The sequence below is a fragment of the Pan paniscus genome, chromosome 1 (genome assembly GCF_029289425.2).
Source record: "Pan paniscus chromosome 1, NHGRI_mPanPan1-v2.0_pri, whole genome shotgun sequence".
In the NCBI taxonomy this organism is placed as follows: Eukaryota; Metazoa; Chordata; class Mammalia; order Primates; family Hominidae; genus Pan; species Pan paniscus.
Window position 1 is genome coordinate 35010436 of NC_073249.2, and position 13242 is coordinate 35023677.

At 43.1% G+C, this 13242-nt stretch overlaps 1 protein-coding gene across 3 annotated transcripts in view; it reads left to right on the forward strand.

Annotated features, from left to right (window-relative positions):
- The window catches only part of PTPN14 (protein tyrosine phosphatase non-receptor type 14), a 204300-nt gene that overhangs the window by 161174 nt on the left and 29884 nt on the right, over positions 1-13242 (forward strand). For all 3 annotated transcript variants that reach the window (XM_055108171.2, XM_063597171.1, XM_055108167.2), the window contains 3 exons: positions 769-826; positions 4946-5024; positions 7007-8484. In XM_055108171.2, coding sequence (XP_054964146.1) covers positions 769-826; positions 4946-5024; positions 7007-8484 — 1615 coding nt within the window. The remainder of the gene's footprint in view (positions 1-768; positions 827-4945; positions 5025-7006; positions 8485-13242) is intronic.

Here is a 13242-nt window from a genome sequence, read left to right on the forward strand (position 1 = left end):
AAAAATTAGGAAGGATGAAATCTCAGAATAAGGAGAGTCCTTTAAATTGAAGAACTTACCTTAATAAAAAACTGTACATGTCCTGGGTTTTTTTTTTTTTTTTTTTTTTTATGGTAACACTGAGAACGAGGGAAAGTATTATAGCATTTGGGACCTGTTGCTTGAAGGCGTCTTTGATTTCAACTCTAAAGAATTTGCTAATACTTCCAATTCATTTTTTAATCTCTACATTTAAAAATATGTTGGTTCTTAGTCTGGAAAATATCTGATCAATGTTTGTAAAATGTGTTATCTTAATAAAAAGTATCTTTATATGGTCACACTAAAAATATTGTATCTATTTTGTATTTTCATTTGACTGGAAGTATTTTAAAAATATTTTTTCTTGCATTTTTTTTAAAAACTGTGAAAGATTTTACATATATACAACAGTAGAAAGAGTACAATTTTTTAAAATCCATGTAATAATGGTGATATTTTTCAGTCTGGCTTATTTCCCTCAGTCTTTCTATAGAAATAAGCCTCCATTGGTTTAATATTACTTTGTAAAATTTATTCTAAAAGTATCCTATCCGAACATTTTGAAAATAAAGAAAAACAAAGGAAATCAAGATTGTTCTTAGTGTTACCACCCAGAAATAAGCCACGTTTATGTTTTGATGTAACGATTACCAGTCTTGTTTATTCTCTTCCTCTCCCTCCGTTGTCTATCTGGTCTTTTTATATCAATAATAATAACCATTCTCATTTTTTCACCTCTTCATGTAGACAGTCAAATTCTCCACCCCCCATCAGACGCCAGCCCACCTGGAGCCGGTCCTCTCTGGTATGTATAGAAGCTGCAGTGATCAAGTGATCTGACTGTTGAGCATTCTTTGTTATTAATTTGAGGTGGGGGGATGATGAGGGCATCATGATGAGGTGAAATTTTATGAGAACACAGAGGCGTCATTCTGTCAAGCAGACGCGATGGACACCCATTTTGTCCCCCTTGGACCCATCCATGCCCACCACTACTCTAAGTGTGGCTGAGGCTGAGGGTTTACCCTGAGAGTAGGTCTTATTCCAGGCCCGTGGGACCATGTTCCATCAGCATACAGCCCATGGTGTGTTTTCATTCCCTTGCTCATCTGTTCTGGTTGTTGTGTGAAGATACATCTTCAGTTACGAGCTCCACAAATTCCTTTGTGTTCACTGCCGTAGAGAGAGCTTAATAAACTAGTGAGAAAATGCCTTCTAAATGAGCAAAAATTGAACGGATCTAGTTGATGGTCTCAGGCAGAGTATCTGATGGGGAAAATTGATTGCATATTTCCTAATTTTAGGCCTTTTAAAAAAAATCAGAATTCCAAAGCACTTCCATAATTTTAGGCTTTAATTAGCCAGCAGAGTTTGAATTGACCTAGCTTTAGCTGCTGCTTTTTTGTTTGTTTGTTTGTTTGAAGCTGCTCTCCTCATCATGTGAATAAGGAAACACAATTAATTTCAATGCATGTGTTCTGTCTTAGGCTATGTTTTATTTTGAGGATTACTCAAGGATAACAGATGTTAAGAATTGGTTTTCTTTAATGTTTTCCACTTGTTTTAACTCACAATCCTTTTATTTTAGGTTATGATTTTTTTACACAAAATCAAAATAAGCATATGACCTTTTAACTTCTCTAGATCAACAATTCTTTCAAGCTGATAGAATGCAATTGAATTTTTCTTCATATTCAGTGTATACACTATAGCATGTCTTTAACTTGTCTTTTGAAGGGAATGTTTTGAGAAAAATTTATTTCCTTGAAAATGCTTAGATGTGGGGACTCTGAATTCTTGAGTTGAGTCATTATATTATCGCAGTAATTCCTGAGTGCCTGTGTGAATATTATTTCTCTCAGTATTATGCACAATATCTCACATGTGGTCCTGGGCCCTGGAAATGTAACAGATACCTTGGGCTTTCCCCCGAGTACCAATAGATTTGTTCATGGCACTGATTTATTTATTCTTCTCCTTTATGAATGTTATCTTCCTTTTCCCTTCTTTAGAGTATAGATGTCTTTATTAGCAAAATAATTTTTCATTTACACCCTTGAAACCCTATGGGAGGTAAAGTGTTTTAAAGCTCTCTTGTGATCTTATCTTGTCCTCATTATCCAGAGAGGATGCAGAGGCTTACCTATTTTATTTGGATGAAGACAGTTTATAGGAAGTCTGATCCAATTCATGGCTTCCCCCTTTCCCCTGTCCTTTAGGTTTAAACCATTTCACCAAGAGTTTCTTACAATGAGTGAGTAAGACCAAATAACATTGTCTCTTGGCTTCCTTGCTGATAACCAGGACTTCTCATTGCTGTTTTTCACCTGCCCTCTTCTGTCTATATTTTGGCGTCAAGTTTGTTTCTCTATTAGCAGGTCTGGGAAGAAATGGAATAATGTATTAGAATATGTAACGAGATGAAATAAATAATATAATCCTGAAATGATGTTTGAGGGATTAGCTATTATTGTCTTTTGACAATGCTGTTTGTGAACTGGCATAAGTCTGCTCATTTATGTCAGTTCATAAACCGTAACTTACTTATTGGATTTTTTAAAATAAGGCAAGAAAACACAGTAAACCAATTTTGCCTTGCTGTGTATTTCTATTCCCTTGTACAAATCCCTCCCCACTGTGTTTTTCTTTAAAGCCTTAAAATGGTTGTGCTACCATGGAAAAATTTAGTTGAATTATGTATTGCCAAGAAAAGGAAAAATATTTTTAAATTGCAACTCAAAAATCAGCCAAAGGGAGACTTGGGAATATAGCACCTTTTCTTTGGTAGGCCCGAACTGCTTTCTTAGATTGATTTCAGTTCTTCATTTCTTCTGTCTTGATTCCTTTTAATTCTTGGATCCCTTTTTTTTAATTACCCCTTTGAAGATCAAGCATTGTTTGTGGCAAAGAAAATGATAGGTGAGTTATTCACCCAGCTTCAAGCTCTTGGCCAGTGCGTTTCTTCCATTGAGGGATGCTGAGAAAGTGTGACCCCTGCTGGATTTGGGTTTCTTGGTTTGATCTCAGATTCTTCTCTCAAAATAGTAACCTTTAAAATCTATAAGGCTAATAGAAATATAAGAGATTGGCTGGGCACGGTAGCTCACACCTGTAATCCCAGCACTTTGGGAGGCCAAGGTGGGTGGATCACTTGAGGTCAAGAGTTCAAGACCAGCCTGGCCAACATGGTGAAACCCCGTCTCTACTAAAAATACAAAAACTAAAAGGGCCTGGTGGCACAGCGTCTGTAATCCCAGCTACTAGGGAGGCTGAGGCATGAGAATCTCTTGAACCCGGGAGGCGGAGGTTGCAGTGAGCCGAGATCGTGCCACTGCAGTCCAGCCTGGGCAATAGAGTGAGACAATGTCTCAGAAAATAAAAAAAAAAGAAAAAAGAAATATGAGAGATTATCCTGTTTGGTGGCTTACAAACGTAAGGGTTTTGAGGGTTTTTTCCCCCGCAAATCAAAACTCTTATTTCAAACAAATTCTTACCTGGAACCTCAGTACATAAATAAAATGGAGAATGCTTGAGGTAGGGGAAGAGAGGAGCTTGATTTGACTGACAGGAAACTGAGACCGACTGAGGTTAAATGGCTTGCTCTAGATTACATTAGTGCATAACCGTCTTTCCTTTGTTGGTTCACCAAATATTTAATCCATTGAAGTTTTTTTGTTTTGTTTTGTTTTGTTTTTTTCTCTGAAAACTTGTCCCTCTTCCGCAGCATGAAGTTATTCAGGTTCAGTCTAAATAGCCATCTTTAATAGACTGTGGAAGATTCTGCGCTGCGGTGGTGGGTAGACAGGGCCCTTTGCACACTTGGTTCTGCAGTGGGGAAGGTCAGCAAGTGGTCTTGACAGCTACACACTCATTGTTGTGGGCCACATTTTAGATATTTAAATAGATTCACCCTGGGCTCAGCTTAACACTAACCCTGTTCCTATTTAAGGTTGATGTGGAGCTGTGAACTGGGGTCTCAGGCACAGCTATGTTGATGTGTAGGAGCTTGTGAATGGAATTTTGAGAACAAAACAGGTGTCCCCCTTATTCTCATTTCTGAGATGGGTTATAATAATTTACTTTCTCTTTCTTTCTTTCTTTCTTTCTTTCTTTCTTTCTTTCTTTCTTTCTTTCTTTCTTTCTTTTCTTTCTTTCTTTCTTTTTTTTTTATTGACGGAGTCTTGCTCTGTCGCCAGGCTGGAGTGCAGTAGCATGATCTTGGCTTACTGCAGCCTCCGCCGCTCAGGTTCAACGACTCTCACGCCTCAGCCTCCCAAGTAGCTGGGACTACAGGTGCATGTCGCCACGCCCAGATAATTTTTTTCTTTTTTTCTTGGAGACGAAGTCTCAATCTGTTGCCCAACCTGAAGTGCAGTGGCACGATCATGGCTCACTGCAACCTCCAAGTCCCAGGTTCAAGTGATTCTCCTGCCTCAGCTCGCGAGTAGCTCGGACTACAGGCATGCGCCACCATGCCTGGCTAATTTTTGTATTTTTAATAGAAATGGCATTTCAATGTGTTGCCCAGGCTGGTCTTGAACTCCTGAGCTCAGTCAATCTGCCTGCCTTGAATAATTTACCTTTTCTAAAAGTTATTCTTGTGAAAGAAGGCATAGAGAACTTTGCAAATATATTAGAACATAGATAGTAAATGGTTACATTTAGTCTTTGATGGTAACCTCTTTCTCTTTCTGATCTTGAACCAACTTCATTTCTCCCTTACCGTTTCTCCAGTTCCAAACTTAGTGATGAGATGGGAGTGCAGACAGGTAGAAGAAGGTTGAGTCAAAGGGGTGGCAGGGACAGCAGCTGCCACGAGCCTCCCTTACAACGTGGCGGGACTGCCGTGTGCCCGGGCTGGCTGTGTGAGTCACCAGCTGTGTCTGCCCAGGCCTCCCCAACTCCTCTGTGTTCTCTGTTTCAGCCCAGGCAGCAGCCGTACATCCTGCCTCCCGTTCACGTCCAGTGTGGTGAGCACTACTCGGAAACGCACACCTCGCAAGGTAACTCTGGCTTGCCGTTCTCCCTTCTTAAGACAAAAAGTTGAATACCAGTAAGCAGTAAAGAAGGCTTTAAAAAAAAGATGACAGGGATGCTTTCTTTTCAACTTTGTCATCGTCTGAATGACAGTAGCTAACAGCTTCAATTTGTGGAAGGCCCAGACTGTCAGTTACCTCTGATCAAAAAATTTCCCCAGTATTGGCTGCTCAGGGAGTCGGGGCCAAGGCAGTGAGCAAGTCCTTTTCTCCTCCCTTTCCTAAGGGAGCTTAGAGAAGAGAGTATGACAGCTCAGCCCAAGCGAATGCACTTCACCTTCATTGCCAGTATCAGAAAGCTCGTGGCAGTCACTCAGCTTTTCATGGTGACGTAGAACACGGGCATGCAGAATAATTGGAAGAAATAAACAAAGTCAGCCTTTTCTTTTAGCTGTTTTTCTCATCTCTTTCTCCAGCCCCTTTCTTGGTACACTTGCTTTTTTCTTCTCTGAGTAAGGTAAATCTGTTTTATTCCTCTCTTTCTCCCAAAACATCTCCCATGCAAAATGTGTGAAAAAGCTTCTTCTGCTAGTAATGACTTCATGATAACAACTAACATTCATAGAGCAATTGTGGTATTGCTGTAAGTACTTGCTATATATTGTCTTATGTCATCCTTAAAATAAACCTATAGGTACTATTATTATTTCTATTTTACAGTTATAGAAATTGGAATACAGAGAGATTAATGATGGAACTTATATATGAAAATCGGTAACTTGTAATCATTATGCTAACTGCATTTCAAAAAGAGAGATGGTAGAAAACCTTGGATGTTGGAAATGTAGTAAATGGATAATATAGTTTCTACGTTATCAACTCCTGGCCATTTTGAATCCTCTGCTGTCTGAAAGTGTGAGCATGAAAACCAAGACAATCAAGACTATTTAATTTAATAAAAATAGTACTTTTTATAAGGAGACTAGCAAAGTTACCACATTTCTATGGGAAGGCGCCAAACCCCATGGGAGGTGGATAAATTGCGGCACATTTGTCTCTGTGTTCCCCCTGTTTTTTGTGCCTGTCTCATCTGATCAGATCTCTTTCCACATTCCTCCTCTTCAGAGAGTTGAATGTCTTCAGTCGCCTTTTCTGTTTTTCACCTTCTCTGATTTTCTGTTTCTCTGTTTTGCTCATGTTTAAATCTGTAGTGTGAAAATGAATATATTTTGGCCACAGAAAGGCAAGAGGTTGCCTTCCTTGGGGTGTGTGTGTGTGTAAGAGAACACCAGACACCTAGAATGGGCCTGATTGTAGAAATCTGCTTTTTCTCTCTTTAGGTACTTCTTTAAACTATAATTAATTTTTACTTGAATTGACCTAAGTGATGAAACCAGATCTAGAGGGGATTTGGGGAATTACCAAAAAGAACTCTTGATTCTAATTTTGCCCTTTATTGCTGCTCAGGATGAACTAGCTGTGTGGACACCCTGGCTACATCTTTTTTTGTGTGTCTTTAGAATGCCCTGCAGTCCCCTGGGTGAAGGGGCTTTTTCCATTGCCGTCAGGAAGAGCAGCTCTGAGCACTTAGTAATTGAAATCTATTGCCCTATTAAAGTTCTTGACTGTCTTGTCTAAATATTCAGTCCTATTGCCGAGCCCTGCACAAGAGGACAGGCCTCCCCAACTGGAGGGCTGTTGTTGGTGCCTGATTTCAAAGCTTATGGCAAAATTGAGAACTTCCTCAAGTGACACCTACTCCAAATGTGTGCATGCCTTCTTCCATTAGCTTCCCTTTTTCTTTTCAGTATGTCTTAAGGTGTTCTTTCTGTATGTTGGCATTTCATCCAAGATAGTATCTGTTATTCTATAGAACATGTGGGTGGAGACCATGGGATTTCACTTTTTATGACTTGTTTAAATTAAAAGTCACCTCATGAGTATAAGGATGTACTTTGTTGTGGCAGGATGGCTTGGAGGTTCACGTGCCTTTGTTTGACTTCTTGTAGACAGCATTTTTCATGGGAATGAAGAAGCCTTGTATTGCAACTCTCACAACAGCCTGGACTTAAATTATTTAAATGGCACTGTCACCAATGGCAGCGTGTGTAGCGTTCACAGCGTCAACTCCCTCAACTGCTCGCAAAGTTTCATCCAGGCCTCCCCTGTATCCTCCAACCTCAGTATCCCTGGGAGTGACATCATGCGGGCCGACTACATCCCGAGCCACCGGCACAGCGCGATCATCGTGCCCTCGTACAGGCCAACCCCCGATTATGAGACAGTCATGCGCCAGATGAAGAGGGGGATCCTGCATACAGACAGCCAGAGCCAGTCTCTGAGAAACCTCAACATTATCAACGCCCATGCCTACAACCAGCCAGAGGATCTGGTGTACAGCCAACCGGAGATGCGGGAGAGGCACCCCTACACTGTCCCTTATGGGCCACAGGGGGTCTACAGCAACAAACTTGTCAGTCCATCTGACCAGAGGAACCCAAAGAATAATGTGGTACCAAGCAAGCCGGGGGCAAGCGCCATCTCGCACACGGTGAGCACCCCAGAGCTGGCCAACATGCAGCTGCAGGGCAGCCATAACTACAGCACGGCCCACATGCTTAAGAACTATCTCTTCAGGCCACCGCCCCCCTACCCACGGCCACGACCTGCCACCAGCACCCCAGACCTGGCCAGCCACCGCCACAAGTACGTCAGCGGCAGCAGCCCGGACCTGGTGACCCGGAAGGTGCAGCTCTCGGTGAAGACCTTCCAAGAGGACAGCTCTCCGGTGGTTCATCAGTCTCTCCAGGAGGTGAGCGAGCCCCTCACGGCCACCAAGCACCACGGCACGGTGAACAAGCGCCACAGCCTGGAGGTGATGAACAGCATGGTGCGGGGCATGGAGGCCATGACGCTCAAGTCGCTCCACCTCCCCATGGCTCGCCGCAACACGCTCCGGGAGCAGGGACCGCCCGAGGAGGGGTCGGGCAGCCACGAGGTCCCCCAGCTCCCTCAGTATCACCACAAGAAGACCTTCTCTGATGCCACTATGCTGATCCACAGCAGCGAGAGCGAGGAGGAGGAGGAGGAGGCTCCAGAATCGGTGCCCCAGATCCCCATGCTCCGGGAGAAGATGGAGTACAGTGCCCAGCTGCAGGCGGCCCTGGCCCGCATCCCCAACAAGCCCCCGCCTGAGTACCCCGGTCCAAGGAAGAGTGTGAGCAATGGGGCTCTGAGGCAGGACCAAGCCAGCCTTCCTCCCGCCATGGCCAGAGCCAGGGTGCTGAGGCATGGGCCAGCCAAGGCCATCAGCGTGTCTCGGACTGACCCGCCGGCTGTCAACGGGGCCTCTCTCGGCCCATCCATCTCGGAACCCGACCTGACTAGTGTGAAGGAGCGGGTCAAAAAAGAGCCTGTGAAGGAGAGACCTGTGTCTGAAATGTTTTCCCTGGAAGACAGCATTATAGAGAGAGAGATGATGATCAGGGTGAGTGTCCTCCTCTCCCAGGGCATTTTCCAGTGTGAAAGCACATGCTTCAGGCACTGAGCAAGGGGCAGGGCTTATGCAGGGAACGTGGTAGGTTTTTAAGGAATCATTGAGCATTTAAAAGGTAGTACTTTATTACACAAAGTGTTGAGTTTTTGCCCTTTCAGATAAATCTTCCATTCTCATTTGTGGCTTCTAACAGGTGTACTTGGTACGTTATTGAGGCCAGTGCCTCAGCCAGCATTTTGCTGTTTATTCAAAGCTCAGACTTCCAATTGGGTAAGCTGGTATTGGGGAAGTTCACCTTGCTGTGTCTTTTAGTGTTTTGTTTTCTTGAAGGAAAGCTGTCCCCCACATCCAGTTAGGTATTAAAGAGCAACATCCCTATACCGCCTTCTGTATAGATCCGTAAGTCAAGACTCACCAATATTGTCTGGACTGTGATATGTCTAGCTTTGTATTCAGATTTTCTTTCAATAGATGTTTCACACAGATTCAAGAAAATTATAGTAATTGGATATATAACTTAGTAATTGGATAAATAATTCTCCATTGAACTTATTCTGTCAAAAATTCACACACATACGTGAATACACACGTACATATATACATACATATTACCACTTGAAGATCCATCCTAGTACTAGACATGAATAGCTCTTCTTCATAATATGTACAGAGCCAGGTATGGTGGGGGACACCTGTAGTCCCAGCTACTTGGGAGGCTGAGGTAGGAAGAGCACTTGAAGCCAGGAGTATGAAGCCAGCCTGGGCAGTATAATGAGATCTTATCTCTAAAATAAAATAATAATAAAAAAAGAACCAGCCAGACATGATGGCAGGAGCCTGTAGTCCTAGCTAATCAGGAGGCTGAGGTGGGAGGATCGCTTGAGCCCAGGAATTCAAGGCTTTAGTGACCTATGATTTTGCCACTGCACTCCAGCCTGGATGACAGGACTAAACCTCATCGCTTTAAAAAAAAAATTGTACAATTTGGGGAGACAGTTAAGTTGTCAGAACAGGACTATGCAGGCACATATAGAACAACGAAGCGAATCTGCTCTTACTAATGAGAAAATGTTTGGATTATAGCTACTTTAAAAAATCTCGGCTGGGCACTGTGGCTCACGCCTGTAATCCCAGCACTTTGGGAGGCCAAGGTGGGCAGATCACAAGGTCAGGAGTTCAAGACCAGCCTGACCAACATGGTGAAACCCCATCAGTACTAAAAATACAAAAATTAGCCGGGTGTGGTGGCGTGCACCTGTAATCCCAGTTACTCAGGAGGGAGGCAGGAGAATCACTTGAACCCACAAGGCGGAGGTTGCTGTGAGCCGAGATGGCACCACTGCACTCCAGCCTGGATGACAGAGCAAGACCCCGTCTCAGAAAAACAAAAAAAAAATCTCCATTGCTGCTTGCCATGAACATTTTCACTCCTTTAAAAAAAACCTATTAACTAGAACTAATCAAAGCCAGATTGACTTCTCTTCATTCACCATGGCTGCACCATAAGGTAGCCAAGCCTAATTTTAGGAACTCCGAAACAGTTGTAACTTAAAATTTGCTTTGATGGATTCCATTAGGCCACCTTCATTTCCAGGTCTTCCTAACCCATCACTGGGATTCAACCTGAAAAGAACAATCAAGGCCCAAAGATTTAAGGAAGCCAAGTTCCTGGGGTCAGAAATTGAATCTGTAACAACCTTGTTACTTTTGGAAAACCTTAAGAACATTCTCAACCTCACAGTTCTGGCCAGCCCCACTAGAGTAGTGCTAAGAGATTTTTATACAGACATGACTTTTTGCAAACCTAGAAGGAAATTGTGCAAGGTGTACCTTTGCCTCTAGCAAAGAAAACCTTTGGCTTGGAATGGAAGAAATGGGTGGGTGCTGTTGGGAGAGAGCTTTCCCAGCATGGAAGAAAGCAATTTTTTGGTAGAAAATGATTTTTCAATACTTCTTCCAGACCACTTAAAAGCAACATTAGCATCAAGAACCTATCAGTCTAAGCATTTAATTTAGCTATTTCCCCTGCCAACTTGATACTTAATGATGTCCACATGGTCCCATAACCTCATTTTGGCTGTATTCATCCTCTTCTCTTGTTACTCATATTAAACAAATAGCCTGTAGCCAAAATCTTGGCATGGGTCTCCTCCTTAGAGTTCCTTGCATTATCACAAAGGAACAAGGAGATTTTCACTATTGTTTTTTCTCCAGATGCTTTTCCATTCCATTCATGTGGGTAATAATGACTAGCAAATTTTAGCCATTAACCTTTAGTTCAAGAAAATAATTACCCCATTTCTACTTCATTTTCCCTGTTGATTTTTTCCCCCCCAAATCTGCTACACTCAGGAGCTCAAGGACACCGGCAGACCTTAGAGGTGGATTAGGAGCTGCTTCAGTGAGCCAGGAGGCCAGGCAAGGTGGTGACAATGCCAGTGGCTTTGAGCCCAAGATGAGTCTCCATCTGTTTTGTTTTTAATGCAAAAACTCACCCCATAGCCTAAGCAACATCCCCACAGGTCAGATACTTCTCTGCTCTCCTCACTATGGGCAGCTTTTGCCAGCTTGATGGGAATTCATGAGAGGTGATGGCCATTCTAAGGGCCCTCTTGATCAGAACACAATGAGAAACTTTTAGCAAAAGAAAACTCAGGGGCTGGCGGGGTGTGCAGGTATGGTGAGAATTTGCCCTCTGGGCAGCTCTCCTGGAGCTGCTTGTCTGTTTGATGGATGGTTCCGCCGCTTTTATAGCTCCTCATTCTGGCTCCTACTGCTTCCTTGAAGATACTTCCCTGCTTGTAGTCCCCTAGCCAGAAGTTGATGCGCTGAGAAGAAAAGGCCCTCTGATCACAGATCAGAGCTTGTGAATTATTATTATTATTTTTTATCTCTGGTAACAAGCTGATAGGGTGAGTGAGAAGGATCAAAGAGACATACTTTGATTTATCACTGAGTAATAATCCTTTTCCAAGAAAGACAAGTTAATTACTTTTTGTCTTAGACCCAGTTAGGGTCACCTTACAGTGCAGGTGGAAAGAAAGCAGGACTGCTGAGAGGAGCTCAGGACCCATTTTCCAGAACTACTGCCTTCTCAAAACTTTGGAGAGCAGTGAAAATAGATTCCCAAGTGAAAGAGGTGGCAGAAATAAAAAAAAAGAAAGAAAAACTCTTTCTCCCCAAAACTAGCAGCAAGCAAACAAAGACCTAAAAATTTTAATCCAGAATCTTCCCCCAGGGGGTTCCCGAGAATTGAGAGACCAGGGCCATTTGTAAGAATATTATATCTTTTGGTGGTAAGTCCTTGGGTACTGTAAACCCAGAAAATCTGAGACAGGTCTCAGTTAATGTAGAAAGTTTATTCTGCCAAGGTTGAGGGTACACACCTGTCACACAGCCTCAGGAGGTCCTGATGACATGTGCCCAAGGTGGTCGGGGCATGGCTTGGTTTTATACATTTTAGGGAGAGATGAGACATCAGTCAATATTGTTTCTGTCTGGAAAGGCAGGACAACTTGAAGCAAAGGCAGGAAGACTTGAAGTAGGGAGGGGGCTTCCACGTCACAGGTAGGTGAAAGGCAAATGGTTGCATTCTTTTGTTTCTGATTAGCCTCTCCAAAGGAGGCAATCAGATATGCATTTATCTCAGTGAGCAGAGGGGTGACTTTGAATAGAATGGGAGGCAGGTTTGCCCAAGCAGTGCCCAGCTTGACTTTTCCTTTTAGCTTAGTGATTTGGGGCCCAAGATATTTTCCTTTCACAGTGCTTTTCTCACTTTCTCCCAGTAACCTCCTCTGAGATACTCCTTTGGTTTGTCTGATGAGTCGGCTGCCACCAGGATAGGCATCCTGTTGTCAGTGTCACTCACACAGGCTTCATTCTGATTGTAGGTGACATTGTGGAGACACATGGAAGGGCGTCATGCAGTCCTCCCACCCGCAATTAGAATAATTCATAACCCTGTGGGATGGCTCCGTCAAGACCTCTTCCTGGGGAGTGAATTTATACATCATAGAATAAGGAAAAAAGTCTCTCAAGGCTTGAAAAGAAACCAAGGATTCAATGGCTCTTCATCTGTGTCAGTCAAATGAATCTGCAAATTGGTTGCCCTTCAGTGTGAATCCCTAAACCCTGCAAAACTCATCTGCTTCTATGAGGAATGCCTGTGTTCTTCCCTTAACTTCAAAGACACACTTAATTTTAGGAAAGGCCCTTCGTGGCTTGCTTGAAGTGAGCATAAAGAGAGCTTTTTCATACTCGGTCAGTTTCAAGGACCTGAGGAAGCACAGCAGGAGGGTAAAAACCAGCCCTGCCCAATCCAATTTCAATTTAGAGGTGAGGGCATAGAGGATGGAAATCAAAAAGCCACAAACCAGGACCAGGTATAAACATCAAAACCTTTCCCTAAGTGGTCTGCTCAGTTCCGGAGTCCATGTTCCCCCATAGCTTAGTGGCATGCAGTGATGTCCCACCATTTGTGTTGGGAGGCACAGTCTCTGTTATTGTGGGCCCTCTGGGTGAAGCCTGAAGGGTAATGCCTGCGGATCATCTTAGATGACCCCAGCCAGGCTTTGCTGTTAGTGAGTTTGCTAAACCACATCAGCTCTCAATTCTGGGGATGACACCACCCTTAGGTATTCCAAGGATCAGAGATTAATTATAGAATTAACATCCTCAGCATTAGCCCCTCAGGACGGAAACTTAGGAAGATTTTCCTCTACAGTTTATGTGTGTGGATCTCTCAATCAA